General features: G+C 35.2%; 2 protein-coding genes and 1 long non-coding RNA gene across 5 annotated transcripts in view; 2 read left to right on the top strand and 1 right to left on the bottom strand.

The window, feature by feature from the left end:
- Nucleotides 1–17,227, bottom strand: part of LOC111417579 (uncharacterized) — a 245,495-nt gene that overhangs the window by 28,356 nt on the left and 199,912 nt on the right. The window lies entirely within an intron of this gene.
- On the top strand, nucleotides 780–7,268 carry LOC111423458 (uncharacterized). The gene is made up of 3 exons (XR_011640017.1): nucleotides 780–3,354; nucleotides 3,414–3,744; nucleotides 3,799–7,268. It is a non-coding gene; the product is annotated as an uncharacterized lncRNA (long non-coding RNA).
- Nucleotides 11,878–16,740, top strand: LOC111420328 (uncharacterized). The gene is made up of 3 exons (XM_071195008.1): nucleotides 11,878–15,667; nucleotides 15,733–15,912; nucleotides 15,963–16,740. The coding sequence occupies exon 1, from the start codon at nucleotides 12,765–12,767 to the stop codon at nucleotides 14,529–14,531; it is 1,767 nt and encodes a 588-aa protein (XP_071051109.1). The 5' UTR covers nucleotides 11,878–12,764; the 3' UTR covers nucleotides 14,532–15,667; nucleotides 15,733–15,912; nucleotides 15,963–16,740.

The following is a 17,227-nucleotide window of genomic DNA, read 5'->3' as shown; positions in this document are numbered from 1 at the left end:
TCTGGTTGCTTGCCGCAATAAATTTCTATGTTGTATGCATAAAAAGTTTTCACATCGCAAAGTGCATACATTTTTATCCCATATTTAGCGGGTTTGCTTGGAATATACTGTATCCATGCACATCTACCTCGGAAAGCGGTTTATCATCAAAGCGGAGAGATCCGAGTTAAAAACAAAAATCGTTTGTAGCTCATCACTGCTCTAACCATTTGAATACCTGTTCCATCGCTGCTCCAAATTTCTTTTACATTGGCAAAATGTGACTTTTTAATACCTATTAAGAAAAGTATTCCAAAATAAGCCAATAATTCGTTTATGTTGGTATCTTTGATATCTCTGCTTCGTGTGTAATCACGATTTGATCTCAGAGATTCTGTATAAGTATTTCTATGTGCCACAATATTTTCAAGCATTATACTATCGATAATTTTTTGAAATAGTTCTAATTCACTAAGATTTTTTACGCCACAAGTAGGACCTAAAACTTCTTTTATTATGTTAATATTTTTAGTTCGACTTGATTTTGCGCATTTTGTTCTTTTCCACATACTGAGATTGTCTTTTCCAACATAAAAATCTTCAATACATGTCTCAATGCTTTCTTCATCCTCTTCAGAAGAATTATCCTCTTCAGATGCGCTGTCAAAATTATTCACTTCAATTTCTTCATCACTCAAATCACTATCTTCTTCTTTTTGCGGTTTATCAAATAGTCCTTGAATGTTGTTTTCAATGTCACTTTTAGATAATATTTTTGGTGCTGCCGTCATTTATCTATTATATTTTAACACTTGTTATATTTTAACACACTCAATATTTTTTTCAACACAAAAACTTTTGAATAAATCGACTTCTTTTCGCTCCAACGACACTTTACACAATGACTGTAACGCTGATCTCTAAACTTATATATTGACAACCGTATTCTAAATATACCCCGAAATCCTCCAAGGATTACCTACTCATAAAAACTAATCGTAAATAACTCCTAAAAAATAATTACGGCCTGTGCAAACAAACCCTCATGGCGTTTTAAAATTTAGTTTCCGGTCCCAACAGATCTCTTATTTACACGCAAGAAACCTGAATATATTGAATTTTTATACAAACTAGTGAAAAAATTGAAAAGTTTGAAATATTGAACAGATGAAGCAAAAAATTCCGATTCCGACAAAACTTTGATTACGGACCTGTATTTTTCTAAACTCTGCAAACAACCCAAAAACTTTCACATATGACTCGAAACGTGTTTATAATACATTTACACCATAAATTCATCCCATAATATAAATACGGCCTTATCAATCAGCAATTAATGTGTAAATTTCTTATTTTTTACACCTTTTTTTGCCGTAAAAACGACGACAATAGTTTTTTTTCTTTAATTTTCCCATCATGATGTTCAAAATACATGGTTACACGAATACATTAGCGTTAAATCGTTTCAAATGCATTATATAAGGAAATATATTAAAAAAACGAAGATTGTGATAAATTTTATAACAGCGCGATCGCTCGAAGGTTAAAGGAATTTGCCCAACATTGGCCAAAATTGGCCAAATTGGCCACTAAATAAAGCAATAACCATATTTATCGGTTTTCCCTCGGTTTCATAACGCTGAATCACGTAATCTTTTTCCTCTTATAACATTGTAACTGTTAACATTGTATTTAAAAAACACTTTAAGTTTACTAAAATACACTTTGTAAGATTAACATTGACAGGAAAGCAATTTTGTTTTTTCCATAGCAGTCTATGTTAGAAATAAAATTGCTTGATATGGATTTTTTATCAAAGTAGGTTGATCATTCCGAAAATTTGCATATGGCCATAGTTTTTCATTGTGAAGAAAACTTCTTAGTAACACTTTCACGTACTGTAAACAGAAAAGGTACTTTACCTGCCTCAAAAAGAGTTTTTTCTTTCACTGTCAAGGCTCACTTGTTTTTTAAAAAATTGTAAATATGTTCAAAATTAGTCTTTAATCAAGCAGGTTTAAACTCCAAAAATGATAGCTTACGTAAACACTTAAATAATAATGATGTGAATATTAATTTACACTTCAGTAGAAAATCCTATTTTATGTGTATATGTTACGGTTAAAGACGTAAACTAGGACAATAACGTTAAAAACCGAATAATAACGTTAACGTCCGATAATTTCGGTCAGTAACGACATTAGCCGGTTGTTTGCGACAATGGCCAGGTATACTGGTCAATGTTGATAATTACAAGATGGGCCGGCTGTTATCGTCACTACCCGGAACTACTCGGGCCTGGCTGCGTTGCCAGCAGTTTGCGGAATGTTTACGTGTTCGGACGTGTTGACAGACGCAGTGGGCAGTGGATGTGTGGATTACAGTGTGTGAAAAGACCGCAGTGAGTGAAACTGTTTCTTGCACCAAGTGATTGCTTTAAATAGGCATCTCAACGTCGTCGTGGTTGGCTGTTACTTTTTTTTTTTTTTAGAAATATGGATGTCGTTGACATGCGCAAAAGATTTGAAGACGCTCTGTTGTCTATTATAAGCGGTAAACGTGATGATAACAAAGCCTTTTTAAACCTGACCGAATATAACAACCGTATAGCAGCGATTAAAAAATCTAAAACGATACTCACCACGCCTGGATCAAAGAAGACAGTGAAAGAATATAGGATGGTACGAAAATATGATACACTGATGATCGGTGGCAAAGAACGTCTCATTAAGCCTGTATCAGATAATGCAGTACCCGTACTGTATTATGTTCCAAACGAAGATTTACTTGATATTCTTCATTCTACGCATTCTGCTATTGGTGATGGCGGCAGAAACAGAATGGTTGCTGAACTAAAAACGAAGTACTGCAATATCACGAAAGAAACAATTATGGCGTATTTGCGACTCTGCGTACACTGCCAGAAGAAATCGTCTCATCCAAAGAAAAGTCTGGTAACAAAGCCTATATTGCACTCTGCATTAAATTCCCGGGCTCAAGTAGATCTCACCGATATGCAATCCCAAAGCTATCACGACTTTCGTTTCATAATGGTGTACCAAGATCATTTAACAAAATTTGTTCTTCTGAAAGCGTTGGAAACGAAACGGGCGGAAGAAACGAGCACCCGTCATTTTACACTCAGATAATGGACGAGAATTCGTTAACTCCGTCCTAACAGAACTTCACGCTATGTGGAACGACATAAAGGCGTACACGGCAAACCGAGACATAGCCAAAGCCAAGGCTCGGTGGAACGTGCCAACAGAGACATTGAAGAAATGTTAGCTACTTGGATGGCAGAAAATAATAGTAATGACTGGCCCTCTGGCTTAAAATACGTACAGTTTCAGAAAAATCGAGCCTTTCATTCAGGTATTCGGCAATCCGTTTCCTTATTTATGAATGTTAAGTGATAGATAGGTATTTTTAAGGTATCGGCAGATCACCTTACGAAGCGATGTTTGGGTGTTCAGCAAGGGTGGGGTTGGCATCAGCTGGAATCCCTTACGATGAAATACCAAACCTTAATTCTGAAGAAGATTGCAGCAGCAACAGCAGCACTACAAGAAGATCAGCAAATTAACGAAACTACTCTACGCATACCAGCAGATAATGCAGAAGATAGTACATATGATAATACAAGAGATACTACAGAAGACAATAGAGACGATAATGACAGTACATCTGAAATGAAAGCGCCTAAACAAACCAAGAAAACAGAATCGGATCCAGAAATGAACAAGCGAGATAAAGTTTTGGAGCGTAAGTAACTGAGACAGATTTTGCTAAAGTTATACTTATTTTCATATTTTTTAGCCTCACAGGTTTCACTGAAATGCAATACATGCAACACTTTACTACCGGATGGCGACACGGATATTAAAGGAATTTGTTTCCACTGCAGAACTCAAGAAAATATCGTCAGTCACAGAAAGAAATCTAGAGAATGTTTGGAAAAGCAAGCGCAAAAAATGATGAAGTTATCGAATCAAAAATTTTCGGAAGAGGATGTGGGGGCCACTGTACGTGTTCCTGTACCTGATGTTGACAGAGCACGTGGATCGCTACGAAATGTGCTAGCGGTGATCACTCACGTTGAGGATAATCTGTACAAGCTTTGTAAGTTAGGAATAAAATTGAAACTGTAAAGTTCATTATTTTATTTTTAGGTACAGAAAGCGGTGTCTTAAAATCCAAGTACACCAGATCCCAGTTCAATCCTTTTAAAGAAAAACTTCTCGATAAAGACCAACTTTTGCACGGAGCCACAGAAAAGGAAATCACATTGCGTGAAGCTGCTGCTTGCGCTAGTCCCCTGATTTTCAGGGATACCAACGATGTCAGTGCAAAACCAAATGCAAGACCAAGAAATGTTTATGTAAATCGACAGGAATATTATGTAATTCAAAATGCCATGGAAGCCTGCCTTGTGACAATAAAGCAGACAATTAGCACAATAACACCCTGCTTATTTTCATCATTGTCTAACATGATGTGGTCACGACAGTGCCCAGTCGTTGTTGTTAATTGTATCGAATGTGTTTTACATCTAACAACATTGCCCACTATTAGAGGGAATTTACGTTACCGACCGGCCATTAACGTAAAAATCGACAGAAATGGCTTTTAACGATATTGCCCGGTCCATATCGGAAATGACCGGTTTACATCATCACCCGTAACATATACAGTTGATAGGACAGTCCCAACTCTAAATGTGTTACATGCCTTCATAGTAAATGAAACCCAATTCAAAGACTTTACGGAAAATTTTAATTGATATGGAATTTAAATATAAAAAGAGTGAGTCTAATAGAAAATATTTGATGGAGCGATATGATAGTGTTGCGTGGAGAGCTTTACGTTTCCTAAAAGTCAATGATGAACTTGGTGAAAATAAGAGACCTGTTGTATATTTGGATGAAAGCTACGTACATAAAAATTATACTGTTTCGAAATGTTGGCAAGGTCCTGATGAACATGGAGTTTTGAAAAAAGATGGAGCTGGTCAACAATGGATAATTGCTCATTGTGGAGGCAGTATGGGTTTTATTAAGAACGGTTTCCTTTTATTTAAATCAAAAACAAAAAGTGGTGATTATCATGACGAAATGAGGTTTGAGAACTTTTCAAAATGGTTTCAAACACAAGTGCTACCAAATTTACCGGACAATTCAATAATCGTTATGGACAATGCGCCTTACCATTCAGTACAAATACATAGGCCTCTTACTTCTTCATCAAAGAAAAATGATATAATCTGTTGGCTACAATCGATGAACATACCATACCATCCACATATGTTAAAATGCCAGTTTCTAGAAATCGTTAGGAGGTACAAACACCATCACCACAGTATGTAATTGATGTGTATGCAAAATCGAAGGGTCATACTGTATTACGCCTTCCTCCGTATCACTGTGGCCTGAATCCAATAGAGCTAATTTGGAGTATGGCGAAGAGAAACATAGCCTCTTGTTGTGTAATAGCGTTATTTTATTATTACTTTATTAAGGGCGAGTTCGTACAGACATTATAATATTAGTGCACGTGCCGAATCCAGAATGCGGAAAAATAAATCTAAAAATTTCGCGGGCGATTATTTAAATTTGTGGTATAAACGTGTGTATTTGTTATCTAAAACTTCATTTAAAATTAAATCGGCATTGTTTTTTGAATTTTTGGAAATTTCATATTCTTCTAGCAAGTCTAGCTTCAATGATTTGGGTTGATGGTGTAATAATTCCATATTATTGAGGTTTATTTTAAGATCTGTTTCTGAAATGTGTTTGAATGAAAATGGCAGAATTTTTGTCTTTGTTATGGTCTTTGAAACGTGTTAAAAGATTTCTACCTGTTTGACCGATATAAAATTTATTGCAGTCATTACAGGTAATTTTGTAAACTACATTTAGTAAATGAAAGTGAAATGATTTCACGTTTCAAATCCCATTAAGTCATATTTTCGGATTATTTAGAGACTATAATCACGTTATGAGAGGTCGCTTCAAATTTAGATTTGTTAGAAGTCGTACTGACTCCAATTGTTATAAATCTACATCAAAAGCCGATTCTAGCACCGCAGAGTTTACTGTAAAAACGGTTACATTGTTGGCGAAACATGTGTATCCAAGCCCATCTATAAAGATGAAGCTGTTAGATGGCTTAAATAAAAACGCAAACATACCCGTACCGTTTCGGAAGTGGTCTTTTTATGAGCTACCTTCAATGAGAAAGGGAAATAAAGAGATTTGGTTGGTCACGTCAACAACTAACAGAGGTAGACCTCAATACGTTATAGTTGCATTCGAAACCAATCGAAAGGATCAGCCGAATTCAGATTGTACACTTTTCGATCACTTGAACATTATAGATCTTAAAGTATATCTAAACTCATACTGCTATCCATTCGAGTCGATGAATTTGGAGTTTGCGAAAGAAAATTATGTTGAACTCTATAAAATGTATACCGAATTTCAACCGTATATTTGGGAAACATCTCGAAAACAACCGATTATTTCGCAAGCTTTAAAAAGAGACCTTTATTTGTGGTGGATACCACTAAGAATAACGATGAAGAAGCCGCTCCATCCGCATCATGTGAGGTGCGTATCGAAATTCAAAGCGGTAAAGATTTTCCGGCTGATACAAAAGCATACTGTATACTACTTCAAGAATCCATGTATACGTACAAACCTTTGAGTGGGGAGGTATCTGTAATTATAAATTAAATTGCACATGAAGTCATATGTTAGTTTACAATATGAAGTTCAAAATCGCGGTTGTAGACGTTCAGGGGTTTTACTTCAATTCTAAATTCGAAGTTAAAGAATTTACTCTTCTGGATATCACCACCGACTACATAATACATTTACACTTAAAAGCTAGTATACCATTCCAACAATTAAACGTTCGAGATCAAAGATCAGTCAGATATTTGGAACGCAACCATCACAGGTTGTTATATAGCGATGGGTGGATAAATCAATCAGAAGGTCTAAATGTAATTGATACCTTAATTTCCTCCTATGATCAAATATTTGTTAAGGGAAATCAAAAGAAGCAGTTTTTGGAAGCACGTAAGAGCAGTTCAATACTAACGGATATTGCGTTAGAATTTGCGGAAGAGGATGAGACTGAATTAAATTCAACCACCAATCAATGTTGGTTCCACACCGGCTCTCCAGCAATATGTTCACAAAACAATGTATTAATTTTACAAAAATTTTTATATAATCACAATAATGTTACTTGTATTTAAGTTGTAAATATAATAATTTTTAAATAAAAAATTGATTGTAGTTTTATTATTACAATAGTTGTAAAATTTATTGGGAGAGGGTGGGGGGGTGTGAGATATATCATATAATTAAAAAATAAGTCTATTCAGTGTACAACTGAATTTGATGAAATATGGATGTTAACACTGGGTGTGAAATTTCTGAAAGCCCTTGCTGGGTATCAATTAATAAACAATGGAAGAAGTTTCGTGATGATATAGAGAAAGAAAATAAATTTATTGGTGTAACCTTATATTCGATCAATAGATTTAACATAAAAGTTGGTATTAGTGTGGCGAGAGGTTTTATAACATGTGTGACCTTGATTTTTAAATCTTGGAATGATGTAGAATCGAAATCACATATACTCTCTTTTCTACGTGAAGATTGGGAACAATTGATTAATGTATTTAAAATCATTCGTTTTAAAATGAACTTTTCTGACCAAATTATACCGTTAGCGGATGGAATTCTTAGAGTTACTGCAGACGTTGAGAATTGTGTGTGCGTCACATATGAAGATATGGACCCTGAAAATAATTTTTTTATTCCGATTATATTGACCTTGATGGAAGTTCAAGATATGTTATCTAAGGAATTTTTAATTTCATACAAATTAAAAGTATTAGACAATTTGCGTTTTAATGATTACATTGATTTTATTATGAACACTAAATTTTCGAAGGATAAGTTAAAATTAATTCGAGAATTTTGCTTGCAAAATTTATCTGAAATAAATTATTACTTAATAGAATATATTGATATCATTTCATGAGTTTAAACTTACTACTATTAACCCGGGAGGACGCGCGCGTGGGTAGAAAATACCCGGCGCTTATTATATGATGTATATATTCTCCAAATGTCGATTAAATCGGGGAATCCCTTGTATACCTCTCGAGTAGAGTGTAACAGAAGTACCTATGCTCAGGCGATATTATTATACCGTTCTCGATCAGTGCTAGGGTCTGATTTATGCGAAGTGGACATTTTTTACCCGGCGCGCGTCGATACGTGACTAAATTGTTACCATTTTATTTCTGTGTTTTGTGTCTTTTATTAGTTTTTGGTGAATTGTGGTTATTATTGAACAGTTGTCGCATTATTTCAATTTTATCAGTTCGAGTTCCAGTAAGTTAAAATTATAACAAATGAAGTAACTATAGGTTATTGGCATATCAATATTGCAGTAGATAATGGATTCTCAGCCAGGGCCATCAAATATCAGTAAATGGGTGGATAGAAGGCCTTTAACTAAAAAAGATCTAGAAGAGGAAATAAGGAAAATAATGGAGGAGGAGAGTGATGACAATGAAATTCCACCAACTGAATCAGATAGTGAAGTTGACCACATTTCAGTAAGCGACCATCTTACCGACACTGACACAGACGAACCATCAGAAGATGAAGGCAATTTTTACGAATCAAGCTCGGCAGGTACTCCATCTTCTCACTTTTATCTGGGGAAAGATGGTACACGTTGGTCCAAACAACATCCACCAATAAATGTAAGGACTAGAGCCCATAATTTAGTGACCCATCTACCGGGACCGAAAGGAAAAGCAAAGGATGCAACTACTCCTTTTGAAGGTTGGAATTGTATGATTTCTGATAATATGATAAACCATATTGTCAGATATACCAACATATACATAGATTTGTCACGAGGAAAATTTGTTAGGGAGAGAGATGCCGCTCCTACAGACCAACGAGAGATGAAAGCACTTTTCGGTTTGCTGTACTACGCTGGGGTACTGAAGTCTGGGAGACTCAATACAATGGAATTGTGGGAAAAAGATGGATCTGGTGTGGACATATTTCCAGCCGTCATGTCTCGAAAACGCTTTTTATTTTTACTCACTTCTTTACGTTTTGACGACATACGTGATAGGCACACCAGACATTCAACATTCAAAGCTCCTATGTTATTAGTGAGTATGCCACAATAGACGAAAAATTGGAACCTTTTAGGGGAAGATGCTCGTTTAGGCAGTACATAAAGAGTAAGCCAGCAAGATATGGCATAAAAATTTTTCTTTTGACTGACAGTCGTACATACTATACGAACAACTTTGAAATATATGCTGGTAAGCAACCGGAAGGTGAGTATAAGTTACAAAATGATCCTTACTCAGTCGTATGCCGTCTCATCAAACCAATTGAAAAAACTGGCCGAAACATAACAATGGACAATTGGTTTATGAGTATAAAGCTAATGAATGATCTTTTGAAAAATCATCGCTTGACCTGTGTTGGAACCATCCGAAAAAATAAAAGGGAAGTACCAACTGCATTTGTCACTCCAAAAAATCGGTCTAAATATTCTAGTTTATTTGCGTTCTCGGAAAATAAAACAGTAGTTTCATATTGCCCTAAGAAAGGTAAAGTAGTTTTGGTGGGTTCAACTATGCATCACGATGACTGTATCAACAGTGAATCTGAAAAGCAAAAACCTGAAATAATAGAGTTCTACAATTTGACTAAGGGTGGAGTCGATACTGTCGATGAATTATGTGGATTATATTCTGTATCCAGGAGGTCGCAAAGGTGGCCACTAACTATATTTTTTGGTTTTCTGAATATTGCGGCGATAAATGCTTACATTGTTTATAAAAGCAACAAGCAGGAACAAATTGCCCGAAGAGTGTTCTTGAAAACATGGCAAAAGAACTAGTAAGAGAACATTTACAGTATAGGTCCACTATTGTCTCGCTACCCAGTGACATAAAAACAAGGATAATGCTTTTAATTCCACAAAATGAACAGGAAGAATTTCTTCCAGCGAAGCGCCAGAAAGTATTGTCTGGAAGGTGTCAAGTTTGCCCATACCGCAAAGACAGAAAAACTAAAACATGCTGTAGTGCGTGTAATAAACTCATATGCCGAGAACATTCTATACCAATTTGCCAAGGCTGTTTCGCAAATAAGGTTGTCCCCGTTCTGAAAGAAGATGAAGAACTGGAAGAAGAGGATGTCTAAGTCATTTTATCATTTTTTTATTATTTTTTTTTGTTCAGTCTCATCATGTGTTGATTTGGTTTTATTGAGTACAATTTTATGTTCATTTATTTTAAATATGTCACAAATAGAGTTTATAAGTTCAGTTACACAATCCATTGTTTTATTTGCCGAAAGAAGACTCAAATATCTATACTTATACCCAAAATATTTATAAAAATCAAATATCGGGTAAAAAATACCCGACGCGCGTTTTAACGTGAGAGCCAGAGGCGCGCGTCCTCCCGGGTTAAGAATGTTGACGAATACTTGCGTTAAAAAATTATATTTATTTTAATTTAAACAAGTTTAAACAAGTTGAAACAAGTGTTGGCGAGGTTCAATGAACTTTACTTAACTTCGGTGATTTAATAATAAAAACTGCTTAATTTGCATTTTAGATAACAATAACACCTGCGTGCGAATTGCATCATCCTTCTAGAGACTTCTATTACACATTTCCCCACCCCCATTTTTTCATACATATAATTACATGTTCTAAATAATTTATTTAGTTTGACAGCTATTTCCAAGCTAACAGGTAACATTTTATTATTATTAATCTACGAAACAAATCATGTCTCGTCTAAGTCAATTGGGTCAGTGCAATTTCCCACCGAAAAAATCAATTTCTGAGCGTCAAACAGACACTCCATACCCGATTAAGTGTGCGAAACGGCTTAAAAAGTGTTCTTGGCCGTCCGTGGTACTTGAACTGGAGGCTGGATTCGTAATTTATTGACCAAGACGCATCGCTGAAGATATTACCGACGAAGAAATTATCGAACTTAGCAAAATGTCTATAATTTATAAGGGTGCAAAAGACATTGGTAAAACACACCCTGTATATTTATTGGATTTCGTCAAGAAGCCTGAAACGTAAAAACTTTCCGACCGATGACCCTGATGTTCATCTGTATGAATATAAATGTAATTGTATTATAAAAGTTATATAAAATATACTTAAAAATTAAATAATAATAAATGTATTTCTTAAACACATCATTTTGTTGTTTCTATTTCACCTTACAGCCATCAATTCAATCCGCTTAAATTCAATTAAATAAGTAAGTTTTATATATTTCTTAAACACGCATCTTTTTTTGTTTGTATTTCCGTTCAACTGCTAGGCGTTTAATATTAAATTGAAAAGGTTTCGGTGGTTCAGTGGTTTATTGTCTTTAAAGTAATTATATTTCACCTTGCAGCTATCGGTTCAATTCGCGTAAAATCAAATTAAATAAGTCTGTATTATATAGTGCGTTAATTTACATCACCATTGAGCCGCCGAAACCTTTTCCTTCTTTTATTTAAATGTATTTTTTTTTCACGTACATCATTTTTGTTAATGAAAATGCATTAAAACAATTTTATAATTTGTATTATTTTTTTTACTTTCTTAATATTAATTATATATATGTATAGCATTTCATTTAGGTCAATTATTCCATTGCTCAGCATTATTGCAGCCGGCGAGGTGCATTGCACTTTACTTAGCGATGCGCCGCGTCGTTTGTCGTAATTTGACACTTCCGCCCGGCGAGGAAACCATTGTATCGCGTAACTCATAATCAGTTTTACTTTAGAAACCGAACGTGTCAAACGTAAAAGGCGCGCAATGTCTCGTAGTCGTCTCTGTGTTTTTCTTTTTTTCGGTCTCTGTGAGTTTAAACAAATGAAAAAATTTATTCGAAGTTGAGTTGGATTTACCCCTTTTACCCTATTTATTGTTCATGGAAAACGTCTTACGAGCTGCGCATGGTCGTCACCTTCCGTTGTGGTGGAGTTAGAAGCGGGCTTGCTTCTCAACGTTTCTTTTTTACCTACCGATCAAGAAATTTTTTGGAGTTACAAGATTAATGTATCGTGTATAATAATAAAGGATGGTGGTAAACCGAAGCCCGCTCATATAATTGAATTTGTTCCTGCGCACGCGCATTCAAGAGTTGTGAGACGCGCCTTTATGCGTTCAACGCGCCTTTATGCGTTCAACGCGCCATCTTTCAGAAACGCCGATTCTAGACAGGAAGTTGTTGCTCCTCCGCTCCTCCGTGACGTCATCCGCCCGATGTAGAAGGATAGGGGGGAGGGGTGTCAACCAAAGGCTTGGGGGAAAAATAGGTTGGTAGCTAGATCTGGTGACTTATTAAAAAAGTAGCAGTCTACCTGGTTGGTAGTGGTTTAGTTCCACTAGGTGGCGCGTTACTTTTTTTAAAAGTCACCAGATCTGGTTACTTTACCACGTACGTTTTCCTTAATCGATAAGTGTTATGTAAATATAAATTGTCTGCAAATATTTATTTTCCATATAATGTACATAAAGCCGTGTGCAATGTACTACATATTTACTTTTAGCACCTTGTGCATAAAGTCGTGTGCAACATATTACTATATAAAGAGCAACTTAATTCAGAGCATTCAGTCTGCATTGACGCTCCATGTCAAACACATCGTGGTCAAATATATCATCAGTATCAAGTTCAATCGATTTCGAAGTTATCCAAGATGTCATCGCCCGTCAACTGCCACGACGAAGAATTCGACGAGAGTCAAACCCGGGAAGTGGACGGTCAAGTGTTGGAAGCGCCTTGTCATCTTGCGGCCGAGTCAGAGTCGGATTGCGAGATTGCCGAATTACTGCCCGAACCTCCGAGGAAGAAGCGTCGTCAAATAGCTCCACAAATGGTAGAAATTCCAGACGATTTCTTCGTAGAAGTTATGACTATCCGTGCTCTACTAGAGGAAGTATGGTTGGATCACAATACGCCACAGAAGATGTTAACGTTTCTGATGCAAGCAAGTACGGTAGCAGAGTTCAAGAAGTGGAAAAAGGAAAGCCAATTATGCAAGAAAATTTGGCTAGCTATTTCGAAGAAATGGGAAAGCGACAAGGCACGAAACTCAGCGATTTTATCAACTTCCTTTTTGACACAACTGTCCAAAACTATATTCTCCATGACATCGTTAGACCTACTTTCGATGAAAGCTCCCGACGACTTCATCACATTATTACGGGATTACCGAAGATTAAATTCAGAAATGAAATCTTCATCGTTGCCAGCCACAACTCGCACTACCACATCATTCACTCGTGTCCCTACATTACTAAAAGATGTAGATGCAACCGTCGACGAGTTCCGCAGGAAGAGCGCTCGCAGGGTTATTTCGGCGTCCAACGTCACTAGATACTTCCTCCAAAATTCAGCAATATATTTATGCTCGGGAGGACGGCAGATTATATTCTTTCAAATCGCCGGGCGAGAAGGACGGAGAGTATGTGGTACAGTTGAAGATTTATCCGATCGAGCCTTGCTTACGTCAGGATCCGAAGAACTGGTGGAAAACGGCGACGATCCGGACTCAATTTTTGATACCTTCTACCGGACATGTGATGTACGAACAACTCCTGGAATTAATAGAGAGCGTCCAGAAAGAACTGGAGAAAGTTCAAGGAATGGACAACCACGAGACCCAGGAGTCCTTTTATTCTTAAAGGCTCATCCATTTTCACCTGTTCAGTTAGTTTTAGATTCCAAAGTTTGGATGGAGTCTAAATATCGTTTTATCATAGACAGACGTAAGTTAGATCCCTTTTTCAATGTTTTCAATTATATGTTTATTAAAATGTCTACACAAGAAATATTTGAATATGTCAAAGATATCGAATGCAGTTATGGTTGTACTTTAACAGACCCTTTCGATTATTATTATTCAATAGATGAAAGTGTTAATATTTTAAATGAATTATTATTATATCAAATGGCTAAAGATGTCGAAATTGTTAAGCAATTTCTTTTGGAATTATACGACGTTCTTGAACGACGTGTTCCAAAAATTAATTGTTTTGCAATTTTTTCTCCTCCTAGTGCAGGCAAGAATTATTTTATTGATGCGGTTTTATGTTATTACTTTAATTTTGGTCAAATACATGACTTTAATAAACATTGTAATTTTCCTCTACAAGATTGTGTTAATAGACGTGTTCTTTACTGGAACGAACCGAATTTTGAACCTGCCGCCACAGAAACTTTAAAAATGTTATTAGGAGGTGATAACTGTCCTGCGAGAATCAAATATTTATCAGATAAAGTTATAACACGTACACCAGTGATTATTACAGGCAACTATGATTGTTTTCCTCGTGATAGTGCATTTGATCATCGCATGAAACGTTATCATTGGAGAGAAGCTCCATATTTAAAGGATTTAAGAAAAAAACCATATCCAATGTCTTTTTATCATTTATTAAAATTGTATAATATAATTGAATAAGGGGGGATCCTACTCTGAAACTTTAAAAAAATGGAAAAAAAAATTTATTGCATTTTTCGATAAGTTAAAGTGTCTAGAATATTGCCCCGAAACCGTTTTATGAAATTCGAACTCGTTACAATGTTACAGCGAGATATCGACGGGCAGTTCGAGGCATGTATGTAGAAAGAGCATTAAACCGACTTTGAGCAGAACTAATTCCTTTCTTATGATTCTTAATGTAGGTAACCAAATATTTGTAGGGTACTTTTTTATCCTATTTAGAAGGAAATAAAATAAAAAGTAGGCACCAGGTGGCGTTGTCATCAGTGTTGTAACATGGTTGATGGTTACAGCACGGTGTGTTTACTTATACAGCATAAAAATTAAAGCGATTTTTAGTAGGTAACTCCAACCGGGAGATGGCGTTACAAGTCCCATTTGCTGTAGTGCGCATGCGCGCCTTCACGTCAACAGACAAGCAACAACAAACTTAACAAACATTCTCCATTACTGTTTTGGTGCGAATTGCGATCGGTACGTAGTTATCTCGTTGTTAATACCTTTTGTTGTACTTTTTACGGACGTTTAGTGTTTACTGTTATATTTTGGTTTACCTAATTTTTATTTTAAACATACTATTTTAGAAAGGTAATAAATAATGATATGATAAGTTAACAATGATTTCAATAACATTTAAGCTTTTACTTTCGATTAGATTATTATATATTTATATATAATGGGAGGAGGATATTAGACATTATTGGGACGGTGTGTGACCAAGGAGCAGCTAATCAGGGTACTATGAAAATTTTGATATCTTCGTCACCAACTGAGTATGCAGCATGCACATTTACAGTGAATAATAAAAGTAGGATTGTGCTCTATGATCCACCACACTTACTCAAAGGTATTAGAAACCAATTGTTAAAAAAAAAACTTAATATGGGAGACAGACAATGAAAAATTAACAGCATCATGGAGCCATATAAAAAATGCCTACTACATTGATGTATGTAGTGGGGACCTCCGAGCTCTCCGCAAAATCACGGAAGAGCACATCAAGGAGGAAAAGATGAAGAAGATGAAGGTGGCCCATTGCGCTCAAGTACTTAGCCATACAATGGCAGCTACTATCTCCATGATGGCGCGAAATTGTAAGTTAATACTATAAATAAATTATTTACTATACATTACACTGTATTTTTTTACCAACTTGCAGATGAAATAAGTAGCGATGGTACCGTAACAATGCCAAAAGAGGCCATCGCTACCGCTAAAATTCTAAAATTTTTCGATAATCTGTTTGATTCTGTTAATGGGTCCCTAAGAATAAACTCAGAAGGGAAACCACTTAAAATGGTGGCAAAATCAACAAGCGACCACCGCAACTTTTGGATTGGTATATTAAAATGAAAATTGTAATATCAAACTTGATAAATTTTTTTTTAGACAGTATAAAACACCTGGGGAACATGTGGTTTGAAGACCACATTAAAAAAACCAGATCAATACCGCCCTCATTGAAGAACTGGGTTACTACATTGAAGGGAATGTTATCAATATTATGTTATGTGGAGAGGAAGAAATTGCCCTTTTTTATTCCACGGCAAATAAACCAGGATCCCTTAGAAAATATGTTTGGGCAAATAAGACAAATGAGAGGTCGAAACATTAATCCCACCTGCCAAGGGTTTGGAGACGCATTTAAATCACTTCTTGTGAGAAAAATGTTGTCTCCTCATTTGGCAGGTGGAAATTGCGAAGAAGATAATTCAAAAAATTTGTTAAAGCCAACGGTTTTTTTAAATAAATGCAGGGGGATGTTTTTGAGGAAGAAGAATTTGAGTTACCTCTCCTGACTACAAAATTGAATCATTCATATCAAGCAAGTATATTTTCATATGTTGCAGGTTATGTGGCACGTAAAGCATTAAGAAAGAACCAATGTGAATTCTGCATTACCCATATTGTAAATAAAAGTCCTAATAGAAACAGTATAGAAAATAAATTTTTAGTAGCCAAAGAATATGGTTCTGCGAAGTTGGTGTTTTGTAAACCAACACTTTTAAATAGTTTAAAAAAAATGTTTCGACATAATATATAGTGTTCTAGAACACAATTTTCAACGGAATTATTTATTATTGTACATAAAAGAACTAATTAAAAGAAATGTCACGTTCACATTTTTGTGTCACAAAGATGATATTATAGAGTATATTTTAAATATTTTTATCAAACTAATATTATTTAATTTTTTTTAAAAAATTAATCATATTTTAAAAGGTAAACAAACTCTTGTACCTAACAACCCATTGGCAAGGCAAGCTAGAAACATGCATTTAAAAAAAATAAATAAATGAGTTTTCTGCACACATAAATATGTTTTATTTTGGAACCTTACATCTACAATATAAAATTGTTCACAATTTTTATCACTGTTTATACTTTTAATTCGTTTAGAAGTTTTAAATTCATCTTATTGACTGGAGTTTTTAAGACGAGTTAATAGATTTCTTAACGAATTAAAAGTATGACTATTGATAACAATTTTGAGCAAATATAAATAAAACAAATTAAAAATTATTTAAATTTCGCGGATTAATTAAACTAGGGTAACTCATTCCGTGAGATGGCGCTGAAATCAACATAATGGAAAAATAGTGGGGAGTAATGCTTCTATTATAGTATATTATATTTTTCTATGGGTTACAGTA

The sequence above is a fragment of the Onthophagus taurus genome, chromosome 3 (genome assembly GCF_036711975.1).
Source record: "Onthophagus taurus isolate NC chromosome 3, IU_Otau_3.0, whole genome shotgun sequence".
NCBI classification, from domain to species: Eukaryota; Metazoa; Arthropoda; class Insecta; order Coleoptera; family Scarabaeidae; genus Onthophagus; species Onthophagus taurus.
Note: the sequence above shows the minus strand (reverse complement) of the source record. Positions and strands in the feature narration are given on the sequence as shown.